General features: G+C 39.9%; 1 protein-coding gene across 8 annotated transcripts in view; it reads right to left on the bottom strand.

The window, feature by feature from the left end:
- Positions 1–17171, bottom strand: part of DISC1 (DISC1 scaffold protein) — a 350357-nt gene that overhangs the window by 31231 nt on the left and 301955 nt on the right. The window contains exon 11 of one of the 8 annotated variants that reach the window (XM_041749372.1): positions 522–584. The exons of the other annotated variants lie outside the window; for them this stretch is intronic. Within the exon in view, the coding sequence (XP_041605306.1) occupies positions 569–584 (16 nt within the window). The 3' untranslated portion in view covers positions 522–568. The remainder of the gene's footprint in view (positions 1–521; positions 585–17171) is intronic. 8 annotated transcript variants of the gene reach the window in all.

Here is a 17171-nt window from a genome sequence, read left to right as displayed (position 1 = left end):
TGTACTACACATCAACAAGATGGCTAAAATCTGAAAATCTGACAATACCAAGTGTCAGAAAAGATACAGAGCTATTAGTATTCTCATACACTGATGGTGAGTCTAAACATGAATACAATGTCTTTGAAATCTCTTTGATGGATGTACTAATACCCAGCACATGTCAATCATTAAGACCTACCAATGTGACTCCTAGGTATACACTCAAGGAAATGCATATACTGTCAGTTCTCATATTCATAGTAGCTATATTCTATAAAGTCACCATGAGCACCAAACTAGCCAATACTGAACGGTGCTCCCCAGGGAAGCTCCCTAGGGTTAAGTTCCTTCCAGCCTCTGGCCACAACGGTTTCATCAACCAATCAATGTATAACTTTGTTATGTATGTCTCTGTTTGAAGACACCTTATTTAGAGTATATTGTTGATTCACTAATGCCGAACTCATGTCCAACTGCACTATAACTCCTGCCTGAACATACATTATTTTCCCCACACAGCACAATCACAGTCTTCTTACCTGTAGGAGAACTAGACAGCTCCTCCTCGCTAAGCTTCAGCCTCATTTTAAATAGTGAAATCACTAAAAAAAGTACAAAAATTTTAAAAACATGACACTAAGTAGACCATGAAAATGACACTTGTTTGTAATATGAGAACTGGAACAAGGCAGAGCATTGCCTTGCTTGACATCAGCTGAGAACATGTACATCAGATGACTCAAATTTTTCACTACTCTGCATGTGTATGAATGACAGTGAAAGCTCTGTAGGTATTGATTTCAAGGTTACAAATAAACTTTACTAAGTAGGCAAATTCACAGAATCCACGAATAATGTAGATCAATTGTATAATATAATATTATTTGTAACAGCCAAAACCGGGGAGGGAAAACAAACATCTGTGGATAATTGTGTATATTCATTTTTTGGAATATCATACTGCAAAGATGAAGGTGAATAAATTATTACTATCTGCAACAGTACGGTAATCTCATAAACATAAGGCTAGGCAAAACCAAAAGATAAAGAGGAGGCACTATGGTTCCATTTATTTTCTACTTGAAAATATGCAAAACTAATCCATGGTCTTAGAAATCAGGACAATGGCTACCTTGGGGAGAAAGGGGATGATGACAGGAAGAAGTACAAAGAGGGCTGCTAGCATACTGGAAGTGGTTTATTTCTCAATGGGATGGTGATTTATATGAGAGTGTTCATTTTGTGAAAATTCATCAGGCATACATTCATGAGGTGTGTGCTTCCCGGTTGGTGTTATGTGTCAATCTAATATAAAAAAAAAAAAGAGAAAGGGATCCCTGGGTGGTTCAGCGGTTAAGCGTCTGCCTTCTGCCCAGGGCATGATCCTGGAATCCAGGGATGGAGTCCCACGTTGGGCTCCCTGCATGGAGCCTGCTTCTCCCTCTGCCTGTGTCTCTGCCTCTCTCTCTCTCTCTCTCTCTCTCTCTCTCTTTCTCTCTCTCATGAATAAATAAATAAAATCTTTAAAAAAATAAAAAATAAAAAGAGAGAAAGAGAGAAGAAAGATTTTCTGAGCCATGTCCTGTAACAAGAGAGCTGGAGTGGAATCTCATACACACTAGTAGTGATTGTCCTTAGTTACACATGCTAGACTCATTTTCCAGCTTCCTATTTGTAACCAATCAGACAGGCATAAAGTGGCATTTTGTTCAAGGTTGCATCTCTCCACTAGGATCGGTTCATAGCCACTCAGGTTTTCTCCTGTGAATTGTCCTTTCATATCCCTTTGTCTGTTTATTCCTTTCTTAAGTTCCACTTGCTTTTTCTAAGGCTTTTATTGAAGGAGATATTTTACTACCACTTCAATATCTTTATTTTTCTATTCTACTTAAAAATTTTATTACTTCTTGGGTCCAATTTAACCCATTATCTCCTTTATAGAAATCAACTCATTTTCTAATGGATTTTGTATTATAATGTGTGTTCATAATTATAAAAATTATCTTTTTAGGCAACTTGTGTTTGTGTGTAAAGACAATGCTCCTTTTCATTGTGTTTTGTGTAGTTACTTTTCTGATTTATCTTGTTCAGTCTTATCAGAGGTTTGCTATCTTCTTAATCTTTTCTAAAAAAAAACTACCTTTTGCTTTGTTAATCTTCAATATTGATTTTTGTTCTCTATTTCCTTGAATTCTGATCTTATCTTTCTATTTCCTTTTTCTCATTTCTTTGGATCTATTATCTTTTTATTAGCTTCCTTTTTCAAGCTTAAATTGTTTGTTTCCTTTTATTTTTTATTTTCCTCTCTTGCCATTTTAATTTTCTAATAAATGAAAGCTCTAAATTTTTGTCCAAGTCAGACTTTAACCATGTTTAAGTTTTAAAGTCATTAAATATTTTAAATATGCAGAGAAATACAGGAAATAATTTAACAAATATTTCTATACCTACTGTCAAACTTATTGATTTTTAACATTTCCTGTGATTGCACAAGATTTAATTCCAGAATTTATAACATCATTGTCGCACAAATTTTACATTTAGTGCTTTCATTGTCTTTCCTCATTTTAAATTCATTTAAATCTCCAGCTTCCTTTCTGTTAGGTTGCTATCTAATTGTATTGCATAATGATCAAGAATAAACTTTATTTTTTATTTTTTTTAAGAATAAACTATAAAATTAGTTAAGGTTCCTACTATTATCATCTACTACTTGATGGTTCTTTGTAATTGTCCCACATGCATCCAAAAGAAATGAGTGTTCTACTCATTGCATCTACAGTTAAGGCATATTATATTATTAAAGATTTTTATACATTTGCCTTTTTTTTTTTTTTTGCCTGTTTCATCTATCAGTTTCTGAGAGGAGTGTTTTAAATTTCCAACTATAATTTTTGATTCATTTATTTCTTCCCACAGTTCTACTGATTGGTTTATGCATTTTGGATTATGGTATTGGATATATATGGTATTGTATATATATGGTATTGGAGATATATATATATGTATATATGTGTATATATATATATATATATTTCAATCATTAAAGTTTCTACTGCTTCTTTTCAGTTTATGATGACCTTCTATATTAGTATAATATTTTAGCCCCAGAATCTATTTTGTGTGATATTATAACAGTGACTTTTAGTTCAACTTTTCCAGGCTTAGATATTTACCATCCTTTATTATATATATTTTGCCCCAAAAAATGAATCCATGGATAGATCCATTCTAAGTTAATTTTTAAATAGTGTGAGATTTAGGTTGAAGTTCATTTTTTGCCTGTGGATATGGAATTTGGGGTTGATTGTTTTCTTTCATCATTTGAAAAATGTACCATTTCTTTTGGGCTCTCATGGTTTCAGGTGAAAAATCCACCATTATTCAAATTAATGTGCCCCTATAGGTAATATATCATTTCTGTCTGGCTGCTTCAAGGTTATTTCTTGGTCTTCTAAGTTTTCAGAAATTTAATTCTGATGTGTTTTGGTATGGATTTTTTTGGATTTATTTTAGGGGGGGAAGCATTCTTAGCTCTTGAATCTGTAGGTTTGTGTCTTAATTTTGGAAGTATTTAGTCATTATTTCTTCAAATAATGAATTATTTCTCCCCTTTTCTCCTTCTTGGATCCTATGGTATGTATCAGATTTTTTGTTATTGAGCCTCAGGTCTCTTAGACTCTGTTAACTTTTTCTCAGTCCATTTTCTTTTGTTCAAATTGGGTTAATTCAGTTTTTCTCTTCTCAAGTTCATTGATTCTAACCTCTGTCATCTTCACTGTATTATTAAGTTTTTCCACTGAAGTGTTTGTTTCTGTTTTTGTATTTCCAGTTCTATAATTTCCACTTGATTCTTTTTTTATAACTTTTCTATCTTTGCTGACATTTTCTCTTTTTTTTGCCTTTATTTCAAGAGAATTTGTAATTGCTTATGGCAACACTTTTAAAATTTATATACTTATTTAAGAAAAAGAGAGCACATGTATGTGAGCAGGGGGGTGGTGGATGGCTGGCCACAGGGAGAGGGAGAGAGAGAATCCTCAAGCAGACTCCCTACTTTTTTTTTTTAATTTTTTTTTTTTATTATTTATTTATGATAGTCATACAGAGAGAGAGAGGCAGAGACACAGGCAGAGGGAGAAGCAGGCTCCATGCACCGGAAGCCCGACGTGGGATTCGATCCCGGGTCTCCAGGATTGCGCCCTGGGCCAAAGGCAGGCGCCAAACCGCTGCGCCACCCAGGGATCCCACAGACTCCCTACTGAGCACAGAGCACCAACATGGGGCTCAATCTCTGAGATCATGACCTGAGCTGAAATCAAGAGTCAGATGTTCAACTGAATGAGTCCCCCAGGTACCCCATCTATGGAAACATTTTTTATGATGGCTGCTTTAAAATCCTCAGCATGTGATTCTAACACCTAACTCATCTCCATGTTCAGGTCAGCTACTGTTTATTCTCATTCAAGCTGTGATTTCCTTTGTTTTTATATTTTGAGGGATTGTCAATTGTATTCTGAAAATTCTGGCCATTATGTTAGGAGATTCTGAGTCCTGTTTAAATGCCTTCTAAAATAAGTGCCTTCTATTTTAGAACGCAATAATCCAGTTAGGTTTATCACACAGTCCTATTCTCCTTTTAAGGGCTATGGTTAGAATTACATTTTTTTTTTTTTTTTATGTAGGCTCCACACCCAGCGTAGAGCCCAATACAGGGCTCAAACCCATGACCCTGAGATCAAGACCTGAGCTGAGATTAAGAGTCAGATGTTTAGCCAACTGAGTCACCCAGGTACCCCTCCAATTACATTTTAATTTTAAGATCCTTTGCAGCAAATGTATGGTTTTCTTGGGAGGTGGGTGTTTGGTTTGGTTTGGTTTGGTTTGGTTTGGTTTGTCTGCTTGAGATATCTGTTCCAACAAGAGCTTTCACTGGTCCCAGCTGAACTGCACAAGGAGCAAAGGAGCTTCCCCAGGCCAGGCCACTGAGTGTCTCTGAGAAGAAAAGGGAGTCTTGGGCCAGCAGAAAGGGAGAACACTCCTCTGGGTGCTTATTGTTGGCAGGTTATGCTGTGTTGTTGATGCATTCTCACCTGTATTGTCTGAGGGACTCCCATTAGATCCAGGGGCAGAATGAGCGTACCTAGCCTACACCTTAACCTACTTTCACCTTCCTCTCATTCTGCCACCATCCTACTCCACAGTGATATATTTGTATATATTTTGAGGCTATATTTTGTTTTCTAGGTTTTTACTAAAGCATGGTTTTTTTCATAAGTTTTTTATTTCATCAACAATAAAATTACTAAGTTTTTTTAATGCCTTCTTTCACATATCTCATACTGCCCTGCTGGACTTATTTTTCATCTTGTTAAAACACTTCATCTAAGAATGTTTCAAATAATATCAGGTATGGCAAACCTTTTAAAGACTCCTAGATCTGAGAACATCTTTATTTCACACTTAAACACTAAGTAAAATATAGCTTAATATTCTCGATTCAACACTCTGAAAATATTACTCCATAGCATTTTTGCAGATTATGTTGCTCTTGAAAAGTGTGATATCAGTCTAATTATTATTTTAAAAAGATTTTATTTATTCATTTGAGAGGCGGGTAGAGAGCACAAATGGAGGAGGGGCAGAGGGCGAGGGAGAAGTAGACTCCCTGCTGAGCAGGGAGCCCCAATGTGGTGCTCCAACCCAGGACCCTGAGATCATGACCTGAGCTGAAAGCAGATGTTCAACCAATTGAGCCACTCAGGAGCCCCACAATTCCTCCTTGTCTTTGTTACATATAAATTTTAACTGCAACCTATCCATGTTCCACTTCTCACCCTTTTCCATCCTATCTGTCTGTTTTGTACTCTGTAAAGCCCAGCTGCCTAAAGCTTCATGTCTTTTTCTTCTCTGGCTTTCAGTCATTGGTCTCTCAAATATTTCTTCCTTCTCCTCTACTGTTTTCTTCCTTTCTAGGATTCTTTTCACATAAATGTTGATCAAATACCTCTATTCTGTATATTGCTTAATTTATATTTTATATTTTCCTTCTCTCTATTCCTGATACCCTCCAAATACCTTCCAATAGCTGCTGGTTCACTAATTGGTTCTTCAGCTGAATTCATTAGGCTGCTCAACTCATTTGCTGAGACTTTTTAAGTTTTTATATTTTGCTTTGTCTGAGTTGTCATTTGGATTTCTTTGTGACTTCTGTTTTACCTCCTGTCTCCAATATCCTTCCTTATCTTTGGGAAAATACTTAATATGTTTATTGAATGTTGTAGTGTCCAATTATGCTTCATCAGGTACAAGTCCTTCTGTTGTTCTTTTTTTTATTTTAAGATTTTATTTATTTATTCATGAGAGAGAGAGGCAGAGACACAGGCAGAGGGAGAAGCAGGCTCCATGCAGGGAGCCTGACATGGGACTTGATCCTGGGTCTCCAGGATCACACCCCTGGCTGAAGTCGGCGCTAAACTGCTAAGCCACCAGGGCTGCCCATTTCTGTTGTTCTTTTAGAGCAGTTACATCCTTAAGAAGTCTTATTTATTTCATTAGGCATATTAACTACATTGGTTGGTGATAAGTCTTTGGGAAAGCCCTGATTTGTGCCCATCCTAATAGGGTAGGTGGTGGGTGAGTGGGGTATCATCTCAGGGGAAAGGGCCTCTGGTGAAACAATCTGTACTTGCAGAAATACATAGACTCCCTGAATTATAATTATCCGCCCCTTAGGGAACAGGGAGGACCAGGGGAGTGTTCAAAATCAAAGCTATTTTTTGATGCCCTCCCATGGTAGTGCTTCTCTGATGCTGGTGTTCTTGTTCTTTCTCCCTGCCTCAGCAGTTGACAGGTGCTTGTCTGTTTCCAGAAGTGATGGGGGTAGGCACTGGCCTTCCCAGGCAATGTGTTTAGAAGAAAAGGGCATACCTAAAAACCTCTCCTCCACTTTATCATCTGTTTCTTCCCCACATGGGGACCAAATCACCTTCAGCTGCCTGAAGTGTTCTCAGTAATTTTTTATTGTTATCTTGACAGATCCATCAGCATCTTTCTGGCTTCCAGTGGTGAGGCCAGGCTGGATTCAATGAAAAGATCCAGTAGGCCAGCTCCCATAACTATGGAAAAAAGTTGGCTGTTTCCATCAACAATTTTCTACATTATAGCAATTTGCATAGTGTTAGTTCATGTCCATTTGCTATTTGAAAAAGTATATTTTGTGTAGCTTTTGAGTGAAAGTGGGCTGTCCTAAAATGTCTCCTAGAATGCACACATCAAAGTCTCAAAATCTACAAGCCAATTTTAGAGAATGCTGAATGGTAAGTAAATCATGTAGATGTAAAATTGTCGTGCTTTATTATGGCTCATGTAATAATTTCATCAAGCTTTAGATTTTCAAAATATCTTTTCTATTGAATTCATTTGTGCTAAAGAGAGTAATGGTTGATTTCAGTCTTGAGATGCTTTGCTATTCCTGCTCAGGAGAGTAATTAGGTCATTAATAATAATCCCTTAAATGAATGAGTCACAGCTACTTGAGCTATGTGAGATCTTTGGTGAGGTTTTACAACCAGTAATGAGACAATTTAAAGATACAATTTCAGTGTTTGGGGGAAATTTCTTGAATAGAGAATTGAGATTCATCATTTCTGTTGCTCCTGCCAGTTAGAAGTAAAATGAGGTCTAAAAGATCATCTGAGTGTGGCTTGAATCCTTACGTAACTAAGGCACGTGTAAATAATTTATGGAGAATAATGGTAAGAGGGCAGACAGGAAGTTTGTAGGGAAAAGTTTCTACCCATTTTTAGAATGGAAATACTGAATCTAACATAGACACCAATAGTTTCAGCTCTTGGCACCAAACTTTCTTTCTTGACTTATGAATATTTTCACTTAAGGAGTATTAGCATTTTACCTAATTCTTTGGAAACTTTAAAGATAACCAGGTCTTTTTATAGAACTACAATGGAATAAAATAGCAAACAAATATGTGAATGCCTAATTGTTTAAGTACTAATAGTCCTCATGCTTCTGAAATCTTTTCATTCCCTGGGCAATAATGACTTAATTCTAATCTTTAAAAATTGTTGTTATTAGAAATATGTAAATTTTATTCCTATGTCTTCTATTTTCCAAAAAAGAAAAATTAACATAATTCTTCACCAAACAAAGACTTTTGGACAGCTTAGTCTCCTTTCCAAAATGCCATCTGATAATATGAAAAAAGGAAATGTAGCATAGGAAAGAGTGTTTAGGAAACTGTAGTAGACAGTGCTGTTTGTTAAGCCAACACTCCTTCCTCTTTTCATCCTTCCTAACAGAACTCAGGTAGTATTCAGGTAACCAACCCTCCCCTCTTAGGACATGTTGGATGGTGGCCCCTCCCTAGCTTTTCAGGTAGAGTGTGATTAGATGAAAGCAATCAACCTATGACATTTTACCAGACAAGCATTTATAGTCCAGACATTGGCAACACAGATAGCTGAGCTAAATTCAATCTGACCATGTCTCGTGGTCCATGCTGGGATGCTGGCAGGTGAGGTGTTGTATTCCCTCTCCCAATAACAATGAACAAAGAAACTACTGCAACTATCTTGTGACTCTATTGGAGTGCATTGCAAAGCTAATGCACTATGAATGGAAATGGCTAAAAAGAGGTATGGAAAATATATTAACTTGATGACAAGTCTGAACTACTGAATCAGCCAACCCAGGTGCCCATCTTTCTCTTATTTAAGTCAATTAGAGCTATTGTTCCTATCAATTGTAACCAAACACATAGCTGATTCAACCAAAGTCAAATGATTCTGTTTGCAGTTTAGCCTCCTCTATAAAGTTTGGTGACCTTTGGAAAATACTTTATCTCAATTTGAACTTCTACATTTGTAATATAACATCTCCTATGTCTATCTCAGAGGATGGATTATAAAAATGAAGCTACAAATGAGTACATAACTCATTTGTAAAAATGAGTAAAAAGTACATAACTTCTCAAATCTTGAATAGTAGGAGGCACTAATAAAATGAAAATCGCTTTTAAATGTGCATGGTAATATGGTGGCCAAGATGTGACCATTGTTGTCCCTATTAGTTTATGATTCTTCTATTACTATGTTAAAAACAAAGGCCAGGTGAGACCAATGATTAATTCCCCACTATTCAACCTGTAAGCAATAATAAAAGATATTTTGCAGAAGGGCAATGCAGTTACCACTGTCAACATTATCCTTGTCACCACCACTACTACCATCATCACTGTCCTTAACAGTCATTGGTCAGGAGCTGTTCTAAGGATTGTTAATCCTCAAAACAACCTTATGAAGTAGATAAAACTATTTCACTGTATAAGTTTTAAGACATAATTCAAATTCTTTGCCATTCCTATAGTCAGGAGGTAGAGTCTATATCCTCTTCTTTTGAATCTGGTCTGGCCTTACTGACTTTCTTGTTATCAATGGATTGTAGAGGTTGTAATGCCACACAGCTTCCGAGGCTAGGCTAGAAAAGGCCATGCAGCCTTCACCTAGTATTTTGGGACCCTGGCTCTGAGTAAAGCCAAATTCCATGCAAGAAGTCTACTCCCTCGTGAAATTGCAATGCTGGAGAAAGTATACTCACTCACTTGGTCAATGGAATCAGGTACAATGTCAGCTGATACCTGCTATCAGCTACCAGCCATGTGAGTGAACCATCTTGCTTGTCCAGCCCTGCTGAGCTGATAAAACTGCAACCTCAACCTCATGTCACAACCCCAAATGAGAACTGCCTAGTCAAGTTCTACCCGAGTTATGACCCACAAAATGATGAACAACGTAAAAATGTGCTGGGACAGACCCCTGCTTTACCAGCTGAGAAAACTAAGGCGTCTTCAGAAATCAAAGAGATGTTCTGATCACCAGCCTGATCAGCAACCTTTTCCTATTGTGGATGAGGCAGACAGCCACAGATTGCAGAGGCCCTTCCACCTTTGCAGCCTATTTAAAACTCTAAGTAACAAGTTACTTTTTTCCCCTCCATCACTCAGTAGTGATGGTGTTTACTACACCAGATGAAGAAGGAAAGAGAGTACCACCCAGAAATAACTACATAATTATCTGAAACAACTACTGAACACTCAGTTTTAAGACTTAAAGTGAAAGTCATCAGGGATCCCCATCAAGCTGCTCCTGCTCTTAATTTCTCTACCTATATTCATGGTCTCTACTCCTGCCTCATCCTGGCTTGTTCAGTGTTCCTGCATCCGTGGAGTTCCATCCTTTGAGAGTGGGAACCTTGTCTTCATGCCAACTGCTCTGCTCCCAGTGGCTCACAGAGTGTAACATACTGGGCACTTATGTATTAGAAGAGTGAATTGAATGAAGGCCAGAGATCATGGTCACTTTTAATGTTTCTTTCCTTCGACTCCCATATCCAAACACAGGCTATATGTTGAGAATATCATTTGGGTCTATTTTTTCCCTTTATGACTGCTACCCCAAATTAAGCATTTCATCTCTTCACCCCCAGGAAAGCTGCAATTAATGATGAGTTTTCTGCCTTCAAATATTTCATCCTTCTAATCTGTTCCTTCTACTACTGCTCCAAAAATGTTAGTGGCTCTCATTGCTTGCTAAATGGAAGGTAAAGTCCTTTGAGTTCTTTCCCAAGATGACCTCCAGCCTGCCCTGGGTTCCTTTCTCGTTGCTCTCCTATGTGCTCAATGTCAGCAAAGGGGTCACTTGTTCCTCCCAGGACAAATGTACAAGTTTCAAATTACAGATGACTATTTTTTTATGCCTTTCTTCAAAATCTTCACCCATTAAAAGCCCACCATTTCATCAAGGCCCATCTCAAATGTCACTTTAATAAAGAACTCTATGGGATGCCTGGAGTGGCTGAGCAGTTGCCTTTGGCTCAGATCGTGATCCCAGGGTCCTGGGATCGAGTCCCACATCAGGTTCCCTGCAGGGCACCTTCTTCACCCTCTGCCTATGTCTCTACCACTCATGAAAAAATAAATAAAATCTTAAAAAAAAGAAAAGAACTCTTCCCTGATCCCCACATCATATATAATGTCTCCTTTCTCTCAACTCACATGGCATTTTGCAGTACTCTTAAGACCATTATTAGCCTGTGCCTTGATGCCTGGGTTGTATGTACAGATACCTTCTTCTACTGTACACACTTAATGAGGTTTCAGAATATTTAGGACTCATTCTTTTAATCCTATGAAGCATATAGTCTATCAAGGTATTAACCACAACAGGAACTCAGTAAGTACTTAATTAACTAAATGAACTTTCAGGGAAGTTACATTTAAAGGACTCCTCCAATTTGAAGCAAAGAAAACAATTAAGTTTTTAAAAAAAAAAATACATCCTAATAAAGGTTATAGAGGAAAATCTTTCCTGATAAGTGATCCTAGTGGACTGACTACATTAAAAGTTAAAGTCTCAAGGTAGGTCTCAATATGCCACTCTACTTTGCCAGAGTGGTATTGGCTTCTAGGCTGTGCAATGCTGAATGGAAATTTTAGATTATTTGAGTATAATTTTGAAGTGGGGAAAAGATTTTCTAAGCAAGACAAATCTGGAAGTCAAGTAGGAGGGGAAAACAGTGATAAATCTGAAATCATATATATTTTAACTTCTACATGGCAAAAATGCCATAAATGAAAGTCAAAATATAAAAGGCCTTTTAGCAACAAATATTTCTAACACATGTAGTATAGTCCCAGAGTCAAATTCTTTAACCTTCAAGAGTTTTGAAAAACAGCAAGAGAAAAAGCACCCATCCCAAGAGAAAACAGGCAGAATGGGCAGAAGAGAAACACAAACAACCAATAAATACATGAAAAGACGATTGGCCACATTCATGGCAGAGATGTACTGTCCTGGAAATGAAAGTATCCAAGTGGTACAATTTGCTCTTTTGGAAAAGAGAGACAAATCAGTACCCTTTTTTTAAGGAAAGTAATTTGGCAATATTTGTCAAAATTAAAACTGCACCTGGTCTTTGAGCTGCCTCTTCTACTTCTAAGCATTTACCTCACAAATATATTCAGACAAAAAAGAGAACAGTAACTGCACTGAGAGAAATAACTGGAAACCAAATGGATAAAATTGAAATTGACCACATTTATTGTTACATCCCATGTAGCCACCTATAATAGAAGGCTAAGCTCTATTTCTCACAATGGAAATATTTCCAAGAAAAATTAAGTGAAAATAGGTAAAGCACAGAACAAATAGTATTCTGTTGTGCTCTCATTTGAATTTTCTAAAAGTCACAAAAGGGCAGGCATATAGATCCATACAGGCCTATGCATGAATGAGATATTTCTGGAGGAATAGACTTATTTTCTCATGATCAGGGTAGGGACAAGGAGTTTTTACTTTATATTTTACCCCTTTCTGTTGAATTTTTTTTCCTTCAAAGAAACCAGATGCATCCTTTACTTTTATAGCAAGAAATAAATTTTAAACTTTTAAAAAAATTATTCACCTTTTGGGGTGTCTCGTGGGCTCAGTTGGTTAAGCAACTGACTCTTGCTTTCAGCTCAGGTCATGATCTCAGGGTCATGAGATTGAGCCCGCCATGGGACTTGACTCTCTGTGAGAGGTCTCCTTGAGATTCTCTCTTCCTCTGTCCCTCTCCTTGCTCACACACTCTTTCTTTCTCTAAAATTAATAAATAAATCTTTTTTTTTTAAAAATTACCCACTTCTTTCCCTTCTGCCATTTTGCCAAACTTATGCACTATCTTAACCTCGATGATAAACATCCCCCCTTCTCAAAATCCTTGTCATGGTTCTCAGGGCCACATTTTGATCAGTGCAAGCTGGAAGTCAGGGAAGTGGCTTCCTAATCAGAGCCTCTCAGAAGTACAAGAGCTGCATTCAGCCCCAAGAGCTACAGGATAAATGGAAGCACATGCCCACACTGAGGGCAGCCAAGGAATTTTAAAGGGAAACAGAAGCAAGACAAGCAAGAGAGAGCATGCCTTGTAAATCACCTCGCAGCTTATCTCCTGGGTACCTTCCAGTAGTTCAATTCAGAATGAAAAGGGACTGGTCAGACCAGAACTGGCACTGTACGTAAAATATATTATCCTTCCTACCTATCAGAAGACATCACTTTCCAAAGAGAGCTCAGTAACAAAGGCCAGTAGAGAGGATAGAAGACGGACCCGCCAAAGAGCTTGCACCCCAAATATTTTATCTGCGGCTGTGCAGGCCAAAGTGTTAAGGATGGGAGGATTCCATGCAGCTAAGCAGACATGTATATCTGGTTTTGGGGAAAAGAAAGTACAGAAATGTCCCCAAACTATTCTGTGTTCTAGACAGAACAGTAAAAGCTATTTAGGAATGTGCAATGGTGCCACACGGGTGTGAACCAGCCTAGCATAGGGCAGAATGGCAAGGTATGGAGCCAGGTGGAAGCTGCCGTGGAGTCCTGTTATTTGGAAGATCTTCGATATGCTTTCCCTCGTGCTTATCCATGGACGGGAAGGTGGTAACATTCCCTCCAAATATATAATAATCATGGCCCAGGAGACAAGGAATAGCCCACCTGCAAGGGACAGAGCCTGGTTTCTGACTTTGAAAATGGATCCCAGTGAGTGATCTTCAGCTTCCTTAGGGTGTGTCTGTAAGCTGAGCTCACATCCCAAAACAAAGACGGGACCAACTTTACTTCTGGCTGAAGGAGCTCAAGCGCTGCTTCTGCAGGAGTGTTGGGTGGGCCACAGGTGTGAGAAGCAAAGGGCAGGAGGCAGAAACTAGAGCTCCAGCTGACAGCGCGTGCACACAGGTGGCAAGGCAGGGAGAGGAATGTGACATTATGGAGCAGTGTGCACCAACCACATCTGCCTTCCTCCCAAACAGTCTTGCTGTGAATTCCCACCCCCCACCGACCCCAGGATTCCTGCAGTGCAAACACAATTCTGGGTTGGACCAGGCAGGGGGCATGGTGCACGGTAAGCCTTGGTGGGGAAGGAGATGCTGTCATTCAGGCTGTGCTGTGAATTTGCTCTCCATCTTCATCTATCAAGGACCTCACCGTCATCAGTCAAGGTGGTCAGGGCTCTCTGCTCCAGCAGTGGAGCAGCAGGCTCCTTGGAGACAGAAGGGGAATGCCTCCTGTGTGGTATGATCAGATTCCACACAACAGAACCACTAGACAACCCAGAAAAATGCCCATCTCTCTTTCCCTCACAGCCCATCAGTCCTACACACATGTGTGTTCATTCTACACAGACACATGGTGGTTGGGGATGGCTGTTTTTCACTGATGCCATGAGAAAAGTTGGAAAGACTGAGGTGCAGGGAGAGGCAAGGGAGCCAGCCTGTTTTGTCCCAGGCAGGGGTTGGCTACAGGCCTCTTGTCCAGGTAAAAGTGGCTCTCTGCAAGGGAGACCAGTGCTGGGCCCCCTAGGCAGGTGGGAAGTCCAGTTTTACCACATGCAGCTGTGCAACCTTAGGCAAGTTCCTTAACCTCGCTGTGCATGTCTCCTTATCCATCAGGGAAGGATTATTGGATGGAGAGGATAACAGCCCTGGGCCTGTCCCACAGCACACAGCAGCTATGTGTGAACTCCTCTAGCTACCTGCTTTCTCACCTCCCATCAAGTGACTTGCTCAACTTGATCTTCCCAACTCTGGTTTCCAACAGTGATCATGCCCACAGCCCCTGTCTCGGGGGCTGTCCTCTGTCCTCTTCATCCCATGGATCCCAGCTCATCTCCTTGAAGCTCTCCCTTACTCCTCTTGGACAAGCTAGCTACCTCTCTCTTGGGATTAGCCATGGTGTTTTGTCCACACCTCTATTTTGACACATATCATATGCTGTAAACATCCACATACATTCACTCCCTCCCAAAATAAGGACGGTTCAAGGTCAGAGTGCATGGTTGGCAAACAAGTCAGTGAGTGAACAGATTTTTCTCAAGGTTTTCTTGAGTTGGCCACCATCAGGGGTCAGAGGAAGTCAAAGCCCACAGGAGAACTGGATATGAGCCTCCAGGACCTACAGGAGGAGTTCACAATCGGCAGGAAAAGCAGGAGAACCCTGTCCCTTCAGCAACTCTCCAGAGCCTGACATGAGTAGGGAAGAATCTTGGTACTGATGCTATTCCCACTAGCTGCTCTCAACATATGGTCAGCCTAGAACACTTGGTACCCATCCCTAATTGAGGCAGTGAAAGAGCCAAGCAAGAAGCATGATAGCAAGGCTGATAAATGAGGGCCACAGGGAAAACAGGGACTGGAGAAGGTGACAGTGATGCCCCAAGGCTGGTGCTCCTCAGATGTACAAGATTCAGGCAGCAAAGTGAAGGCTGCTTCCATGCGACAGCCAAGCAGCAACACAGGTCACCAAGGTGGGGGGCCATGGCATTTGGGATCTCCACCAGGCATGCACTCAGATTCCCCTGAGTGAAGGATCCATGGAAGCTGAACTCTCTGAAATTAGATGCAAGATCTTGTATTTAGACGCACTTTTATAGGAATAGATTCTACAGATTTTGAGATTCTAAAAAAGCCTTGTAATTTCAAAAAAAAAAAAAAAAAGATAAACGTGCCTATGAGTTACTCAGGGATCTTGTTAAATCGCAGGTTCTGGTTCCTAAGTCAGGGCGGGGCATGGGGCTCTGTGCTGTAACCACGCCCAGGTGATGTCCCTGTCGCTGGTCAGCAGCCCACACCTGCAGTAGCCAGGGTGCTGCGAGGAGCCTTTCCTACCAAAACCTCTGCATTACCAAGCTGCATGCAACCACAGAATTCAGCGTGACACAAACTGATCTGAACTTTAGTACATGGGACAAGATACACAAGATGCAACATAAGCTCAGGCAGGTATTACTGACACTTTTTAAGATCCCTTTGGAATTTAGGACCAGCCCATTACAGTTTGGAAGAACTACGAAACTGTCTTCCATCCCTGCTGCAGGAAAAGATAACCTGGAGTCTGTGGTGTCTGAGCCTTTCTTGTTTGTCCAGAAGGAAATCCAGCAAAGAAACAGTTTTTCCTCATTCCGGGTTTCAACTACCACCTCTGGGAAAATGACTAGAAAAGCAACGATGGTCAGGTGGACTCACTGTGTTTATAGAGAATTTGCGTGGCACTGAATATTTATGCATATGAAAGATCAGATTAAAGCTTCACAGGTAAATTGGAGACTCAGTGGCTGCTGGCAGCAGGTTCCACTGGCAAACACTGTGGATGCAGAGCACAAGTAGCTCTCTGGGTCTAGCCGGGCCCGCAGCCACCAACGGGGACAATGTGATTGCGTGGTGCTGAGGTCTGGATCCGAGAGAGGAAGCCTCCCAGGGGCGGTAGAAAGCGGGGTATCTCACAGCTGGATGGTGCATCAATAGCTCTATCCCCAGCACACAAAGTATTATAAAGGCTGAAGTCCAAATTGAAGTCTAAAAATAGCACAATAAAATTATTTCCTTCTTTCACTCCACCAGAGAGCAAACCGGCTGACATCAGTATCTGCGGGGCACAACGGACTTCTTAGCGCTTATGGGGAAGAAACGATTACACAACTGCCCTTTCTCACCAGCAGACCGACTGCCTCAGAAAATAAGGGAGGGAAAGCAATTATCCTGTTGCCGAAAACCAATAATGGGTATTTGATTATGATTATTAATGGGGAGAAAGGGAGACAGACCGCTGAGCAGAAACCAGGCACTAAGTGAATCTGCGTGAGATTCCAAGAGGGGGAATTAATTTTTTGTTTTCTTTTCACCTCTCATCCCGTCATTTGAATGTGACACCAAACTTTAAGCACGGCCTGTCACATCCTTATCCATATTCAACGCCACTGCACTATGGCCACATTATCTCCCCTGGATACCCGAGTGACAGGCTCCTTGCTGCGGGGGACTGTTTTCCCTTTGCCTCTAAATGCGGGGCGGATGGAGCAGGGAACTGACTTGTCAGATACAGGAAATTAACTAATTTTCAAGACACCGGAAAGACATTTTGTAGCAAATATTTACTTCTCTGTTTCTTTCCTACTGATACTGAACATATATTATCTAATCTGGAGGATGCCGGATTTACAATCTCTGTGAACAAAGGGATGTTATGGCTCATTCCAAAGGAAACGATGCCATCAATTCCTGCAGCCCCTGTTGAAAACATGAGTGCAGCGTGAAGTATATTTGTCATGAAAGAATAAAAGAAACAAATGAACAAACAACA

Source organism: Vulpes lagopus, chromosome 3 (assembly GCF_018345385.1).
Source record: "Vulpes lagopus strain Blue_001 chromosome 3, ASM1834538v1, whole genome shotgun sequence".
Classification (NCBI taxonomy): Eukaryota; Metazoa; Chordata; class Mammalia; order Carnivora; family Canidae; genus Vulpes; species Vulpes lagopus.
The sequence above is the reverse complement of the archived record's forward strand: the minus strand, read 5'-3'. Positions and strand labels throughout refer to the sequence as shown.